The sequence below is a fragment of the Trichogramma pretiosum genome, unplaced genomic scaffold, assembly GCF_000599845.2.
Source record: "Trichogramma pretiosum strain Unisexual culture from Peru unplaced genomic scaffold, Tpre_2.0 scaffold5, whole genome shotgun sequence".
NCBI lineage: Eukaryota > Metazoa > Arthropoda > Insecta > Hymenoptera > Trichogrammatidae > Trichogramma > Trichogramma pretiosum.
Window position 1 is genome coordinate 2,817,765 of NW_019641672.1, and position 18,708 is coordinate 2,836,472.

General features: G+C 38.9%; 1 protein-coding gene across 1 annotated transcript in view; it reads left to right on the forward strand.

The window, feature by feature from the left end:
- The window catches only part of LOC106658517, a 94,520-nt gene that overhangs the window by 29,316 nt on the left and 46,496 nt on the right, over positions 1 to 18,708 (forward strand). The window contains exon 2 of the mRNA XM_023460501.1: positions 5,497 to 5,611. Coding sequence (XP_023316269.1) covers positions 5,497 to 5,611 — 115 coding nt within the window. The remainder of the gene's footprint in view (positions 1 to 5,496; positions 5,612 to 18,708) is intronic.

The window sequence follows — 18,708 nt, forward strand, 5'->3', positions numbered from 1 at the left end:
TATTCTTAACTAGATGTATAAATTTGTTCAGATTCAATGAAATTTTTTTAGACTAATACATAAAAAATGACCATAAATCAATATTTATCGCAGGAAGCTCTTTGACAATGAATTGGCAGCTGTTTTTCAAGCGGTCTGAGAGAAAAATTTCGAGAATAAAATTTTTTAAAAGAATTAAAATAATAAATATAATAAAAGCAATAATAAATAAATGATTAATAATAAATAAAATATATAAAAATAAATCTTTTGGTAAGCATCTGTGATCCAGGTAGTAGAACGTCTCCTTGATATTTTCAATTTATTTCTTTGACATACCGCGCGAACGTGAAATTGCTCATATATAAGTTATACGTATACGCACATGCCTGCTTTTGCTTGAAAATTCGAATTAGCCTATAATTTTGAGCCCCAGCCTTTTGAGGCTTTTCGCTGCGGATATATAATGAACGCGTAATTTTAGCCGTTACGTATAACGTGGGTGGAGAGTTGGCCTAGTCTTCTGGTGTGATGATGATTATGATGATTATTCGTCGTCATAACTAGGCTCCCATCAAAGGGTCCCTCCATGCCTACACAAAAGCTACTCAGTGGCGGCAAAAATGCTCGACGAGACTTGCTAGTCTCTGCTTGTATACGTGTACGTATAAAGGACGTCCCGTCAGTCTGTGGAATTAATGGTTGCACAGTCCTTCCTCACTCTCGAGTCTAGTAGAAAGTCTCCTAGGGTGATAATGTCGACTCGAGCTTATAATACCATGTACGGCTGCGGCCGTAGCGGTGGACAAAATATCTCTCAAGAAGGGATGTCTACGAGGAAAAGACTCGATGAATTGACAGCGTGCACTGAGTTATTCAACTTTCCCTCACTCGTTGTCGTCGCATAAATATTTTTTAGCTCCCTCCAGAGAAAGGTCTATGACTCGACAACGAGATTTTGATCCCGATGTCGGAGAATAATTTTGTTCGCATATATGTGAACTAGACTAATTTATCTAAAAGTGTGTCTATTTTGATGTGAAACTTTTCATGGCAGGTTGAGTGCGTAGTAATTCCGTGAAAATCCATTGAAAGAGCGCAATAATCGTAGTTTTTAGTCTCAGGACTTCTAGTTGATTCGTGCGTTGTGATTGGTCAAGGTACGTTTGGAAGTGTCAAGGGTTTACTCGCTTCTCTCAACTGTGGCGTGCAGCGAGGACGAGTAGTACTCGGCACTTACGCCTCTGAAACGTCTACTTATTTAGGCGCGTCTTTTATATGTATCTCTCTCAGGCTTGATCTTGCTTTATTCGCGATGTACCCTCGACTGAGATTGAAGCAAAATCATATTTTTCTACAATCTAAAAGGTTTTCGTGTTTATTTCAAAGGTGAATCATATATTTTGTGATTTTTTCGATTTTTCACCATGAATTTTCCAACTTAGACCTTCAAATAATCTCAAAAAACTTGTTGATAAAGATCATTTTTACCGCAGATTGGAATTCAGAATCTTCTAACCCCTACGCACACATTTTTTTAGATTTTTGTACTATTTTTTTTTATTATAACCTTCAAATATCCCTGGAAATGAGAAAAACTAGAAAAATGTAAATGTAATGTTGTAATTAGTATCCTGTTTATCAAACTATTTATTGTTGAATGACCATAGGTTACGCAGAGTAGGATTTGAAGATATTCATATGTTCTATAAAATACATCAATTTATATTTCAGGTTTCAAATTGATATTGTAAATTCCCTGGTTATTCCAAACAATATAAAACAATTTCACATGTTTGAATTTACTTGAAATTAAGAATAATGAGAATAATTAAGGTAGTATCTCACCTTTAGGGTCACTCTACAATAAAATAACATCATTTTGTCAAAACTTGACTTATGAATAAGCACTATTTTGCAATTATATCACAAATTTACATTAAAATATGTATAGAATCAGGCAACTCTTGGTTAAATCCTCGATATACTACTTAATCAGCAAAAAAACCTCAATTTTAAAACCTTTTTTTTTAATTTTTCAGATTTTCACTAATTAATAGCTAACGAAGTGACATTCTGAAAAGTTCCAGATAAAGCTGAAGTATTTTTAATCTATTACAAAAAGTTTCGTTGATATATCTCCATAGGTTTGATAAATATTCGATAAAATATAAATTTTTCCTATGTTGCCCAAGTTAAATGAGCGATAAATGATGCATAAATATAGAAATGTGCCGAGTTTCATCGAAATCTCCCCATAATTTCAATTTGGAGATGTACTACCTTAAACGTAAGATTTTTGCTATTTTAAAATGACTATTTAAAAATTCTCACATTTGAAATCATTTATTTCAGTGTAACGTTAATATTCCACAAAATTATAAACAATTTGTAAAATATCAGCAGATTTTTATGCATTGTACTATTTTACTTTGTAAACACCCGGTTTCAACTTTCTAATCAACAAAATACGTTTGGTCGCGATTAAACACCTCTGAAATGTATCAAATTTGTTGGTTTTCGATGTCATATTCTGTTATGAAAGTATTTTGCGCTTACTGTTGCATAAGATTTTGTATGCTACACGTGCCCAGCTGTGGTAAAAGGCCCAGTTTCTACGCACTGGGTTACCGTCCGGATATAAAAGTATGTACAGATTTAATTTTTATACGGTTTTTTTTTCAGTGGCAGTAATTCTCTCTTTATGTGCCTCGATGCAGTTTATTGGTACTCGCGCGTGGAGAAACTTTACGAGCTTGCGAGGCGCATTGTATTATAGCCAGCGGTTTATACGAATCACTATTATTATCGGTTCGATATATGTTGTATATTATCTCGTGTGCGCGGGCGGATCATCGATGCAGCGAGCATCTATTCTGCCATCCGGCAAATATTCGAGAGCTAAGATATGCCGAAATTCTGCAGTACTGCTCGGCTATAGATGATGCCAGTGAGAGAGGGGGACGATGATCGAGAATATTTAGCCTCGTACGGTAGTCGTCGTCCAATTACGAGAGGGAGTATTATCGATTTGCATTCCTTAGGATTTCAAGAGGAAGAGATATCTCGAACATGCTCGCGGGCGGCCGAGTATACATTGAAAATCAGTGCCCGCAGTAACAACATGCTTAAAGCAGATCGGGGCGCTAGGCTATACTGCACTCTCGCTAAGAGAGAGAGAGAGAGAGAGAGAGAGAGAGAGAGAGAGAAAGAGAGATGGATGGATGGATGGATAGATAGATAGATAGAGGCAGAAAGAGAGAGGAAGCAATGATGAGAAAGGCATCAAAGCCAGCTCGCGAGAGAGAAAGAGAGAGAGAGAGCAATTCATTACCCAAGAGGTTGGCATAATAATCGACCGAAATGTTATATATATATAAATGAGCCACAAGCCACGAGCCACGAGGCGTGCCGCGCGCAGGAGAAAATCTGCGCGAATTGAGATTAACGCGCGCTGCGCACGAAGCGGTAAATTAACGATATTGCTGCGGAGTGCAGCACTGTTATATACGTGTATGAGTATGTATAGTTAGTGAACCGACGGGGACCCTTTTCTCTTTCTCTCGACGGAGTTTAGAGTAGCACGAGGACGATGACTACTATCTTGGAGCAAACGGCGAGCAGCAGGCCAAGCTATATCTATACGTACATTATATGCAAGCTCGAGATTTTACCGAACGATCGTCGTTTGGCTCTGTGGATATTCTTAGCAATTTGCCAAAGTAGACCCGATCTGCCGGTAGCTCGCTCGCTATCACTAACAGTTGCTATAACTGTTTCATTAAGCCATACCCGTTATATATATATGATAATATATATATTTTATTTGCACGCAGACACTGGCGTGCCTGTGCAGGTATAAATTATTTAGACGGCAACTGAATCAGTCACATTGCAAACCAAGACACAACGCGTGCGAGGCTGTATGCGTATAATCGAGCCTCGTGTACACGCGCAGCTTTGCATACATCTGCATTAATGGTAGAGATCGATGCCTACAATATGCTATCGTATCGGATCTTTCCACTATATGCATACGCATGTAAATGGCTTAAATATCAAAACCAGCTAACCATGTAGGAGCGAGTCGCGCGTATTATTTCATCAAAAATTACAAAAAAATAGCCACAATAAGCCAATTACATTTGGCATCGGGCACACACACTCCTACACATAAATAGACGGTAAATGACCTATACATCGGAGCTGTATATAACAGCGCGAATGGAATGATTGGACCCATATACAAGCATACGCGCAATAATGTAAAAGCCAGCAGCAGCATCAGATCGATGTATATGTGTATATGCGCCTGTAAGGCAATCAAAAGCAGAAGTAGGTGACTAAATCGCGAGCGAGTGTGTACGAAATCAACTAAATAACGATCATTTAGCTTTCCCCTCGCACGCTCGCTCGCAGGTATTAACGGCAAATTTACGGAAAATGGCTCACTGATATATAAACGCGAGCACACACACACACACACACATACACAGAGACAAGGGCGATTGCGAATCGTTACGATTACTCATACGATGCACTCTGAAAAAGTGACTCTTGCGATTACACGTCAACGACGTTATTTGTCAGCTGCTAATATTACGAGGATCGCTTCGTTTTTACGATCACTCGAAACTCTGCTCTGTACATGCGATGATTTAACAAAAAAACTCACGGCTATATTCCGCGTAGGGAATCTTCGTTCTATCGCTTGTATATAGATATACAAGCGTAAGCTACTCTCCTCGGCTTGGGCTTCGCGTCTCATTAAGCAGCGAATCGACCGCTGCGTCGAGTCTTTTACGGTCGGATTCTGACACACTCGCGTGCGCACGAGTGTGCGTTACACATAGCGAACTGAAAAAAAAAGGGAGAGAAAGCCGTCGAGAGAATATTGTAAAATCGATAACAGCCCCCATCGTGTACACGCTCCGAGCGTATAAACTTTACTCGAGTAACATCTTGATTCGCGCGCGCACACAGCACAACACAATGCTAAATGTTCCAAAGCAGTAGTCATTATCGTTGCAGCTGGCGTTAGTGGCAATATTTACATCGATCAAAATTCACCTAATAGAACGCAGCTTGGACAACGTCGCTTGCATTCAAAATCATGCGCGCCACGGTATCCTCCTCCCCTTCTCTCTCAAGTAACTCGTGACAAATGATTTTCGAGCAGCCAGGACGTAGCGTACAATCACAAACCTGCATTCGTATTAGGTACTAATTTTTGTTTGTCTTTTTTTCATCCCAAGTAAGATTCGTCCCTGCTAAAGCATGCTCATCAGCAACATCTGAGAGAAAAAATAATGCGAGTCTACATGTGTACGAATAAAATTGATTAAGCTAAACGAGCGTTACGTCGACGACACAGGCGTGCGCTATATCTCATCCGATTGATCTACGACGAATAATCGCAAAGTTAAAATGCAAAATTAAATACGCACAGCTTTGATATGCACTTGCGATGATGACATATATTTTTGATTCGTATTTATGTATGCGTTTCTGATACAGATTTCACGGTGCCGGGTTGCAGTAACATTCGATACAAAACTGTTGACGATGTCAATGCTACAGAACTGGGATTCGAACGACTGGAGCTCACACCTATTGTTGTAACGAAAATGAGGTGAGTGAATTCTATGTTGATTTTTTTATCCTTTGTTGTGTTTTTGTTTTCTTTATTAAAAATACAACAATTTATTTGAATTTAATTGACCTAAATATTGAAATATATTTAGAACAAAAGTAACGAATAAACATAAACAATTTTTTGAATAAAGTCGTTTATACTGCCAATTACAGTGTATTGCAGTAGCTGCAATGAGTGAAACTTCTTAAAGTTTTTTTTGTATATAAAATTGAAATAAACACAAAAATAAATTACTGCCCAAGCCAATTTCAAATTCGATGAAACATTGAAAATAAAAAAAATTCCAGAAAAAAATTCAAACAAAATGGAAAAGAACCCTGAAGTTTCCCTTTTAGTCATTACGGGTGACACTTTACGGACTTGACAAGTCAATACGAGTAAGATTAATTTTTTTACGAACGTTGTGTACCAAGCAACTTACGTTAAGATCATCTGATTCTACTTTATTAAGCTCTACTGTCTCACAAACAAACGCAGTAAGCGCCTCCTCTCCCTTTACTTTCATTTCACTTGTGTTATCGACCAACGAAAATGTTCCGATACATGTTGCCTTGTCACACAAATAATTATGAAAATTTGTGTGCCAACCAATCAACCCATTCGTGAAAGAAACTACATCGTGCTTTACACTGTTTGTGTGTCTATTTTTATAATCATCGTAGATATACCATACTTTATACCATTATTTTTTTTCAAGATTGGACCTACTGGTTCTCAATATAAGTCCAGATATTGCGGGCACCTCTATCAGAAAAATTATTCTAGAGCTAATTTTTGTTGTTTCTGGTGTATAATAGCCATCTGAATCTGAATCTGTATAGTTCCAGACCGAAAAGTGTATAAAATTTATTTAAACAAATTTTTTTTCAACAAAAAGCACATTTTAAATAGCACCATATTAAGCGCGGACTAAAGAAACTTATTAACTGTAGTTCAACAATTAAATTTTTGAAATTGTTTTGTATACTATTTCATTAATTCACTTATAAAGATTATCAGCCGATATTGGCAACGTGTGAATTCATAATTTCAAACCCGTTTCAGAGAGTTGAAAACAGCAATTTTCACATTTATTCGAATGGGTTTTAGGTAAAAAAATTAAAATCATATGATAGGGTCAACTGACTAGTGAATGAACGACCACCAGTAAATGAATGACTAGTACATTAAATTAATTAAATAATAAATATTTTGATAATATTTATTATAACAACCACTCATCTTTTCTTGGGTGACAGCACTTTCAACACTAACAGTTTTATTTTAAGGACTTTTGGGACGCAACCGAGTTCAAATCAGCAACTATCAAGAAACAGCGGAAGGTAGATACTTGATTTGACTAGGTAGGTCGGTGGTATCATAGGCTCTCAGCCAATACACGCGTATTTTTGTCTGCTGCTAAACTCTCGAGTTAGGTTGAATGTAGAGCAAACACGAAATTTTTTCACTTTTATAAAATTACTTTGAAATATGCTCGTGAATATACAATATAACCGATACCATTTGAAAGGTAATGATTTCATCTTTCATTATGCTAAATTTGGTCACGATCTCCCATTTTGACCTAAAGTTACACTTGAAATTGTATGAGAAATCTGAGCTTTCCTATGATTTCCATGTTAAAAAGTTTACTTTTGAAATTAAATTATACAAAAATTCATTCGACAATCGACGTTAAAATTTCGGGAGAACATTATCAGTGTTATTAACTATCAAATTCCGAAGTTTCAACTTCGTGACCCAACTTGACCAAGAGATCCCCAACGTCCTTAATTAAAACCATTTTTTTATTAGTAAATCTATTTATATTATACGCTAGTGCATAAAATCATTTAATCACTGGGTAAATTAGACATAATCAATGTTTACCCAGTGATTGAATAGACATCCTGAGATATCTTCGTTGTAGAGGTTATGAATTCATCGAGTCTAATTGTCAAGAATCTATTACTCCTGGACGATTTTTACAATCATTAATGAGTTACACTACTCAAAGGAAACTACTAAATATGAATTCTTCAATGTGACCCGGTTATTTTATGGATGGTTACATAATATTCAATTATAAAATTGACAATATCACACGTTCATTTACTGGTTCAGCAGCATTCATTCATTGGTTCGGGGCATTCATTTACTATATAAAATACGTTTTCAAATAATATTAATTAAATAATAGATTGTACTTTAACAATTATTATTAAATGAATATGTAAACTTGTTAATTAAGAGCATTAAAATCTGAAAATCATCTACTTCATAAATAAAAAAAATTATTGTGGTTTTTATAATGTGATTTAAGTCGCATTTTTTGAAACCATTCATTCACTGGATGGTTGACCCTATTTGTTTAAAAAAATTCGTTCACACAACTTTTCACACACTTTTTAGTCTGACAATATGCAGGATTCAGACGGTCATTTTCCATAAGAAACTACAAAAATTATTGTTATGATGATCACTCAACGACTTTAAGTGAAAGTAAGGTAATGACATCTGTAGTAGCCGAAATCCTAGTAAATTAGGGTTGAAATAACTTGATTAAATTATCGCATGCAAAAGATCAATAGTTACAAAAAAAAGGTGTGGCCTGTATCGAATATTCAAAAATTTTTTTTATAATTTTTGAACATTTAATAATTACTACTCACAAGGAGACTTTCTCACCTTCGGGTCACGGATCTTTATAATAAAGCTCCCTATGCTTAGTTTTATTGAATGGGCCTTAGGGCCCATTTTAAAAGGGGTTTTCTCTTTTATTTAAAAATCGTTGAAATTTTCTATATCAAGATAGGAGCACTTAAACAAAAAAATGCACCGATTAAAAGTTTTGAAATTTTTCAAAGAATCTGCCTGAATTTTTTCAGAATTTTTCGAATCGTCCATTACCCTTTTTTAGAGGTTTCTAAGTTTCGTAAGAAAAGCATCAAATTAGGGTCTCTGACAAAGGGTAATGGACGATTCGAAAAATTCTGAAAAAAATTCAGGCAGATTCTTTGAAAAATTTCAAAACTTTTGATTGGTGCATTTTTTTTGTTTAAGTGCTCCTATCTTGATATAGAAAATCTTAAAGATTTTTAAATAAAAGAGAAAACCCCTTTTAAAATGGGCCCTAAGGCCCATTCGATAAAACTAAGCATAGGGAGCTTTATTATTAGGTTCCTGGAGACCCCAAAAAATTTTTGGTAAAGATCCGTGACCCTAAGGTGAGAAGGTCTCCTTGTCAGTTATCATATGAGTCTGTGTTAATAGCTGTGGGAGAAGTCAGCCTCTTTTGTATTATAGGGTATGTGCATGATTTCGCAATATATACAGATTTTTTTTACCAATTATTTACCAAAAAAAGTAGTTGCTTTGTAGAAAATGTCGAAAATGTTATCTGACTTATTTCTTCTTTTCGAGAATGCTGAAAAAAATAGAAAAAGTTTTGAAAGAAAATGAGTGGCTACGTGTTTATATGTAAACATTTTTTGCTCGTACTATATAGTAAGCTGTATATAGCGAGCTGCGTGACTACTTCATTAAACGTTGATCCGCTCGAAGCTTGCGGGGATGAGAAAAATGTTCGGGAAGTAGTAGAAGAAAAAAATAGCAAAAGAAGAAGAAGACAAGAAGAAGATGATGGAAAGAAAGAGAAAGAAAAGAAGAGATAGCGGAACAATGCATACGAGGAGGCTATCGGAGAAATGGAAGATGAAAAATGTAGAAGTTAGGCAACGGGGAAAGAAGTGCTTGAAAGCGAGACGCACAAGGGACGTTATAGTACGTGTGAAAGCACGGTATAAAGTCCCCCCATCTCGGGCGGCGAGCTGCGAGCTCTGCGCGTAGGGCACGTGAAAGAGAGAGAGAGAGAGAGAGAGAGAGAGAGCGAGAGCGAGAGGGATTTCAAAGTCGAGCGGCAAATCCCCACGTTATTAAAAGTCACTTTCGGTTAGCGCTTCGGCTTACTTTGGAATTTTCACCGACTCCTGCCAATCTTCCATCCGTTACTACTGACTTTTTCACTTTAATTTTAGATTCTATTTTTTCCGCTCCAGGGCAAGCAGCCAGGCAGGCGCGAGAAATTTTTTCTAATAAACGAAAACGCGTCGCGCGAGGCATATATCCGCAGCACCGAGTTTCCATAGCTATAGCTGCGTGACTTATTAACGAAATGCGACGTCTGCTGGTGCGGTATAGCGTCAGACAGGAGCAGCAACGGCAACGGTGCAAGCTGTGCGATGCCTCATCGAAACGAATCGCCTCTGCCGCCGCGTCAGAAACACATATCGAGTGCTTTGGTATTTAAGCGTTATTGCCGCGTGTTGCAGCTGCACAGCGGCACGCATAAATCCAGCTTTCTCCTCTTGTGTTTCTCATATCGTGTATGGAGTCGAGGCAGCCGTAACGCATTCCTCCGCATGCTGTGGAGCATACGGCACAAACCTGCCCCCGCTTACCTTTATGCCAACGCATGTACATGTATATACAGCAACAGCCGAGCTGGGGGTAGCTTGGCCAGATAAAAATTCAATGGTTATAACGTTGCAGTTGCCGCTGCTGGGCACTTTGATATTTGGGACACACGCACACGAGCAACCCACAAACAAGCAGATCGATTTTCTACGCTGTCGCAAAAATGTCGGCTTTTTCTACATGGCGATGTAGACGATGTAGACGATGTAGACGATGTAGCGCAGGCAAAAGGAAACAAATAAATGTTATATTATGTAAAAGTGACGCGACAGAATGTCAAAAGAATTTTGCTTCGATGAGCCACGTGCAGCTCGGGGAGTATTTGTGTACACTCTATCTATGCTCGGAATTTCTGGATTAGACGACTCTACGTTCAAATAGTTATAAAAGTTGCTTCTATTTGCTTGGAAAACAAAATGAGAGACTCGCCAATTGACATATTGAATGAAGCGAATTTTTTCCTCCCAAAGCCGAGCCGAATTAATCCTCGACAGCCATCCTTTTATCAGTACGAATAAATGAATTACTCGTCTAAACTTTTTCAACTTTTCCGATTTTCCACTCGCTAGTTCGAGGTTTATATACATGTATATATCCTTAGATATAGGTGTGTATAAACGTGCAAGTTCTCTGATGTATCGATGCTGAAACTCGTTGTTCATTGCTGTACATACACACTTGCACACACCTACACACACCTATTACTGTTTAATCGACTTTGGCCCAAACGCTATGCTATACCTATAAGCAAAAACTATATAGCTAAATCTTGGCTGTTTCACTTACTTGGACTACTCGCTCTACATGCGCCCGAAAACTGTAGTGTATAGGAAACGAAAGAAAAAAGGGGGATAGCTGCAGCCACGCGCAAATGAAGGGGAAAAGAATCTAAAGAGTTTGCCGCTTCGTCTATAGGTATATAAGGTCGAATGAACAAAAAAAGAAGAAGCAAGTAAAAAGTAGTAGTGAGAGTAGCAGCCAAGCCAAGCGGTCGAGGATAATTGATACAACTTTGGTTATATGGGATTAAATCGAGCGTATAAGAGAGATCTGCTCTGCTTCTGTTCACGGCACCAGAGGGGGGTAAAAGGTTTTTTCAAATTGATTCCCTGTTCGTGTGTTTTTTTTCGCTGTTGCTCTCCTTTCTTCTTCATCTTGCCTCTTATAGTTTGCGCCAATACACGTACAAGCCATATATTTTTCGCAAGAAAAGAGAGAGAGAGAGAAAGCGAGAGAGGTCTATATGAGACAATCGAACTTTCAATCTTCTCGGCAAGGCTCGAATGACGAAGAAAACACCATTTCCCTTATTATGCGCTCGAGTGTACGGGCTCAGTTTTAACCGAGATACTTGCAATTTGGGTTCGCTACCGAGTGCAATATCAGCAATAGAATATCTAATTCAACTATTTATAAACATTCACCCAACTAAATCTTATCGCAGAAAAAACCTGGTAGTTGTAACAACGAGCAACAGCAAGGCCATATCTAGTTAATTCAAATCCACGATGCAAAGCAAAAACGTCCCTCCTAACAATATCCGATATACATTTCCCTCTGCAAGTATCCACTGCTGTAGCAGCAGCAGCAGCAGCATCAGCAGACGAAGGTTTGTCAGAGGAGAGCCCGTGGATATTGGCCAATATCCATGATAGCCCGCGGTGCTGTAGGTATAGGCTAAAGGAAGTACAAACACCGGTCACCCGTGCATAGAGCCTCGGAGTCTGATGCTTCTGCAGATCATTGGCGATTCAATTTTCCCGACTATCGCTATATACTCTGTCGTTCATGGTTCACCATGGCTAATATATAATCGAGGTAATAGCGATTACAGTAAGTCATTCAATATTGTTTGAGTATTACAAGGAAAATATCAGTGATCAAAGTCGACTTTCGATCAGACGGAGCTCTACAACATCCATCTTATATCAAATGAGTACTTATAATTATAAGCCGTATTCATTAATTTTGCTCTAGTTTCACCTAAAAAAAGATTAATTGGAAACATTATCGAAAACAAAAAGTCATATATTGGAACATTATCGATAGGTATAATCAATCGAATTGAAAATGCATCCGAATGAAAGTTGAAACAAAGTAAACGCATTTATACGACAGGCGTAGGCAGACAAATAATGAGTATGCGTGCACACGTTTAAACGTGGCAGTTGCTTTATAAATCCTCGCTTCTACTTTTTCTCTTTTTTTCCTTTATCTTTGCGCGCGATACACGTAGAAACGTATAGTAATTTGGTGAACACTGCACGAACGCGCTCGGCGCAAATTCAAATGCTCTGCTCGTCGTCGCGCGTTTCTTTTTCTCTGCTCTTTTTTTTCTGCACATCCGCGAGAAAGAGAGAGAGCAAGAGAGAGAGAGAGAGCGAGCGAAATATCTGTACTTTCTGATCTAGAAACATAGAGAGAAAGCACAAATGCTACGCTATGCATTTCTATAGTCTACTTAAAAGCTGCCAGTTTCGTGAGTAAGTGTCCTCCCTCTCGGAAGTTAACTTATTTCCGGTAGTATGAGTGTGCTGAGGGAGTGCAAGAGTACGACACGTTGATTTCCGTAACTGAAACTACGTACATTAGAGTCTCTCGGGGGCGGCTAAGAGTGGGAGAATAATGAGGTAAGACAACGATTTTTTCATTCCGCATTCGAAAACGTAAAAATTTGAGCAAACTCATTATGTGATGAAAATTTGTAATACCTTTTCAAATATTTAGTTACGATGAATCAAATATAGTGCATAAAATTTGATATCGTATGGTACGCTCCCCGAGCATTATATCAATCCTGGCAAGCAGCGCGTTCTACCCGCCTTTCCGATTTCTCATGTAATCCACGTAATTCTTCTTTTTTCCGCGGGGATTCTTAATTTATAATAGCAGCTTTACTCTGAGTTCTGTGTATGTGTGTGGGTGTGTGCGGACTCAGCAAACACATATTTGAATGCTTTATTTGCGCATAAATGTAATTTCTCCCTCGAAACCAGTGATAAACGAAACCCTGAAATTCGTCGATCTGCATTGTTGCCAAGAAAAACAGAGTCGTTCTACCGCAGTGTAACAGCAGCAGCAGCTGGCAAGGGGAGAGGGTGGAAAAAAGCAGCAAAAACTGGTATGTACCAAGTAGTAAAAAAAGTGTTTTCATAAACTCGTTAACTATCTTATCCTTCGATTGTTTTTTAAATACTTGCAAGAGCTTTTAACTTGAATACTGAATATACAAGCATCGCGTTGTTTTTCTTTTTCCTCCCTTGCATATATACATGTACATAATTTCTTTTTTGTCGCGTTTGCACGTATTGTGAGCTTGGTGGGGGTTGAATCAAGCCCCCGCAGACAGCTACCCATAGCCTCGGCGCGCATGTAGCAACAGCGAAAAAAGCGTTACGATTATTTTTTCTCTTCACGTTTTCTGCATCTGTTGAATGTTCTCTGACGAGAATAAACAAATATAATATGGCGACAAAGCACATTTATACCAGACGGGAATATAAAGAAGAAACGTTTCAATGAATATTTTTGCCATTTTTCTTCTCTGGGCACACAATTTTTGCAAGGCTTTTAATGAAAAAATGTACGAGTGAAAGGGCGTTTTGCGTTAAAATAAAAGGCAACGAGAAAATTGGAAAAATATAACGCCGGATGGTTGCAGCAGCAAGGACAATTGTTGGAGAAGATTTTAAATGCCTATAGCAGCGGCGTAGGCTGATCATCGGCCGAGGGCCGCTCGCTTCAGAAGCCTCGAATCGTCTGAAAGAAGCTAGAAGACGATGAAAAAATCTAGTCTATACGTGGATGCGAGGCTGGGTGTGTCTAATGAACGTAGACAAGCAGAGTCGAGCAGCAGTAGTATCTACGTGGATGAGTAGTTTTTCAAGCTATTCTTTCTCGGATGGCTATTCAGCCACATGTTAAATGGCGAGCCATTTCTGCTTCAAGAGAGACCTGCTTTGCTGCTGGAATTCATCATTCCTCTGCAGTGTGTAACTCTTTCTTCATCTTTTCCTGCTCCTCTGCCGCTACTGTTACTGCTGCTGCTGCTGCTGCTACTACTACTACCTCTACTACTACTACCACTGCTACAACTACTACTACTGCTGCTGCGTTTTCAGTGCTGCACTGGCAGTAGTGCAATTCTCTCGTATCTGCTTTTTTCACTTCATCTTGCCACCTCGTTCCGACTATTGTTACAGTTTCTACATTGTCTCTCTCTTTCTCTCTCTCTCTCTCTCTCTCTTCATTCGACCGTTGTACATATACGCTACAGTCCCTTTTTTCCTTCCTTCCTTATTTCCTCCTTCTCTCGTTCACATACACGGCGACTGCATCTCGCGCGTTCCCTTCCTCCAGCGCTCCAGGCTTCTCCTCAATGCGCTCGACTGCAAGCACGACCCTTTTTCCAGCTCACTCTTCGTGAAGCTTCGCGTGCTTGTATACGTGTATACGTACACATATACACGCGATATATATACACGTGTACTCGCGCGCGCGCGCCGAGACTTTACTCTCGAATAGGAAAGCTATTGAGCAAATGACAAAATGGCCTTGGTGCAGGAATTGGAAGTATAAGCTTTGTTCTGCTCGCGCTCGTTGAAACGTTCCACTGCAATTCTATAAAACGTGGCATTTTTCCTTATTAGCCAGCCACTGCTGTGGCTTTTCGATCGATGCTATTATACAGTCGCAGATTCCCTTTTATTCTCCCTCTACTACCACGCACGCTCCTTTTTTCTTTTTCTGTATTTGCATCTCTGAAGATATATATATATAGATCTCACTGTGCGAGCAAAAAATACCCTTGTTGACGTTGCGTCGTCCTCGCACTCGCAGTATTCCCATTGAACTTATACATCGACGTATTTTTCTCTCTTTCCCGTCAAATCTATCAGACGTCTTAGTGCAATTTTTCACGCGTCTACTTGGTTGCTGCTGCTGCTGCTGCTGCTGCTGCTGCTATGTGTGGCTGTATGCCAGTGTGCGCGCGTAGAAGCGTAAATTTGCATTTTCTCCATTTTCACGCACTCGTCGCTACTCGCGCACGAACTTTGAAATCGATTCTTGGGATGCTTCTAACGACACCTACTTGTCTCTTCTTGACTCGGTGGCTGCCTTTTTTTCTTCTACTGCTGCTGCTGCTTCTCTACTTCTTCCTTTACTCTCTCGAGGAAACGCTTATATTTACTCGTACATCTCCTTCGCTCTCTCTCTCTCTCTCTCTCTCCCTCTTTCTCCTTCTCTGTGCATTTCTTATACTTTTTCTTCTTTCTTGACAAGCACCAAGAGCGCCACACGGTACACTATGGCTCCCGAAACGTTTCGTCTTTTTTTCGCTTTCACTTCACGTCGCGCAGATGACAGCCAATTTTTATTCCGGTGATTACATTTGTAATTCCGATGCGCATGCGAGTGCAAGACGTATACAAAGAGCTAGAGCTTCGTGAGCTATCCAAACTTGTTCTCGAGACTTTTTGTCTTTCTCTTTCTCTCTCTCTCTCTCTCCTTCGCTCGCTCTCGCCGCTATACATCGTTTTTTTGTCGCTTATGTGGATGCGTGTATCGTGTACCAAGTGCATATAATGGATCTACGATAGTTCTCAGTCGCTCAAGGACCGATCAAGAGACATTTTATTATTTCTCTTTTTTCTGTTTGCGCGTGTGAAGTAGGGGAGCGTGGAGGGCTGTATGAGAGAGGTTTTCTTACGTGTTGCATATTTCAAAATCCCGCTTCTGCAATCTGCATCGATGCACGTGCCCGCCTGCAAATGACGAGAAATGTCTACCATAAACACGTTCCCGTGGGTAACAAGCTAGTTAATTGAATGTTCGGGCAGTAAAATGGGTTAAGTTACTGTATGGATACCTGACTTTTGAGACACACCTTTAGAATGAAGAAAGCTTTTTCTTTTATTTGTATATCATTATTTCTGGGAGAACTTTTATTTTTTTCGGTAAATTGTAAAAATAGATCAAATTTTCAGGAATCCCCATATAAATCCGTGTACATTTTGGAAATTTTGATCGAATTGTTCTCGAGATTTTGGCTGACTTAGGCATGTGAGAGTCATTGGGTTCTGGAGATCAAAAAACGCAAAAAATAATTTTAAAGGTTGAATAGTTCAAAAATTGCATTTTAAATAGTCTCAATCGAAAGCTGAGACTTTTTACATCGACAAACTTATTTGAAAAAATTAATTTTCGCAATTAATTATTGAAACACAGCGATGAATGCAAAAATTTAACATTTCGTGATATTAGTTTGCGCGACAGCTTTCTCAGCGCGTACTATTCCGCGCGGCGAAGAATTAGTTATGAAAATTTCAATGTTGTTACGCTCTTTGATACTGCTGGTGTTTTCGAGCCTTATTGCGAAAAGGTATCGTATAGAGGACGAAGATATGAGGAGGCCTACGAAAAACCAGCTTTCGTAAAAACAAGCGCTTGCATACGTGTCCCCTAACTTACCGTAAATCGTTAACTTGTGCCTATCCAATAAATTTCAATTCTTAAGAAACATTTTGATCGCATCACTGAAATATTTAAGACAAAACAATTTATTAGGGATTATTATACGTTTATTGGGTAACACCAATGAATGAGTCAGCAAATTTTCAAAAACAAAAAAAAAGAAAAATTAGTTTAACAAAAAGTTGTCAAGTGGATGACACAGAGTTGTAATTGTGTTTTTGATGTATATGTACAACATAATATAATATAACAGCACGGGCGGGGGAGGGTGCGGGGACGATCGTGAGTATTTTATAACATATACATACACATAAAATACATCCATAAGAAAGAAACAGAAAATAAAAGTAGTAGTTTACGTTCTGCGGTGGTTTTAGTGACATGTATAGCAACGTCACCTGGGTAAGTCGTGCTTGCATGCATGCAGAGACAGAAATAATTTCACGTCTTTAAGAGGTAATTAATTGCTTTTGGCTCGAAAGAAGAAAATTAAACAACTCGAGGAGAAACAAAGCCAAGGCAATGCGAAACAATCCGAGGGCGAGATTTTATTGTACTACGCGCGTGATCTCTTTCCATGGGCTCCAAGCTTAAGACAGTTCAATCAAGTAGCTGCTTCTTAGGAAAATTAAATCAGAATCGCGCGCTCGTTGCTTACGTAAGGAAAGAAAAAGACGAGATATCTCCATGTAGGATATACAGCGCGCTGCGCTTTGTGCACAGGCGAAGGAGGCGCGTGAATTTACTTTTGCCCTCCGAGCTTATGCATACACACGCACAGATGTACACTCACACCTAAGCAGCAGCGAAGCAGCAGAGCAGAGAACGTTCTTTTGCCTCTTTTCTTTTGGAGCAATGCCTTTATAATCTACTTTGGCGCGCTACGGAGCTGTGAGAGCAATTTCTAGGTAGAGAAGTTGGCACGCGAGCGCGCGGCTCCTTGACGTTCTTGCACGCTACGACGCGCTCGCGTAAAAATCGAGATTCGATTTACAAAATGAAAAGAAAAAAAAAAGGAACAAATCCCGGTTTTGTTTAATTAACTACTGGGATGTTGTATCGAATCGTTTGATATATTTTTAATTTAAATTTAATCACGTGTTATACGTGCGAAAGTGTGCACTTATTTTGTTAGCAAAAAATGTCATTAAATTTCAATCAAGCGGCAAATAAACACTCATTTGGCTCAATTTATTTTCTAAAAATTTCGGACAAAAAATCGTCGATCAATCTCCATCGAAGATTGGTTTTATACATGTATATAGGTGGCTGCAACTGCAGTGCTCGGTTTACAAACACACAGTCAACTTTACGCACATACGTGTACGCACACAGACGAGGGAGTTTGAATGAATTTATCGAATGTTCAACAACAAATTGAAATCAAATTTGCTCGTAATCGAAAGCGATATATCTGTAGCTAGTGCTTCAAAATCAATTACTGCAAGCCAGCCAGACAGTAGAGTAGTAGTAAGCAATCTCTGCGTGTCGGCCTGAAAAAATACTCCTAGATAAAGCAAAAAAAATCTCATCTCCTACCTTTGTTCTCTCTTTGTACCTCTGCTGGTATGCGTATACATGTACGGATCAGCATGTATGTACATTACTGTGAAAGCTCAGTTTCTATAATGTAAATTGCCAATTGATCAATTATGAGCTGCGAAAATCGGCTTGTCAAATATAGCCTCTTGAAGTTCAGGCGACCGCCCTTATCGTGTATACGGTTTCGCGATATATTACTCCTAATAACTCACTCATGAGAGTCTTTCTCTCTCTCTCTCCTCTCTAACTCGTGTACGCATCCATCATACGGCAGTGCGAGTTCAGAGACTGCAGCAGCACCAGCAGCTATAACGTGTTGACGACTGCAAATAATCGTATATATATACACATTGTTTTTGCTTTCTGCGGTGTGAAATTGCTTTGTAGGAGAGAAAGAGAGAGAGAGAGAGAGATATAGGAAGCCAAGAGCTGCAAAAGCGACAAATCGTTTCGCGCCTTCCGCCACTAGTACTGCGGCAACTACGACACGCTTTCTTATACATCGAGCTCGATTTATATAGATGACAAGGCTTTTTATCTCTTTTCTCTAGCCCTAGCTTGGTGTGTTTAGAGCGCATCGAAAAGAAAAAAACTGAAAATTG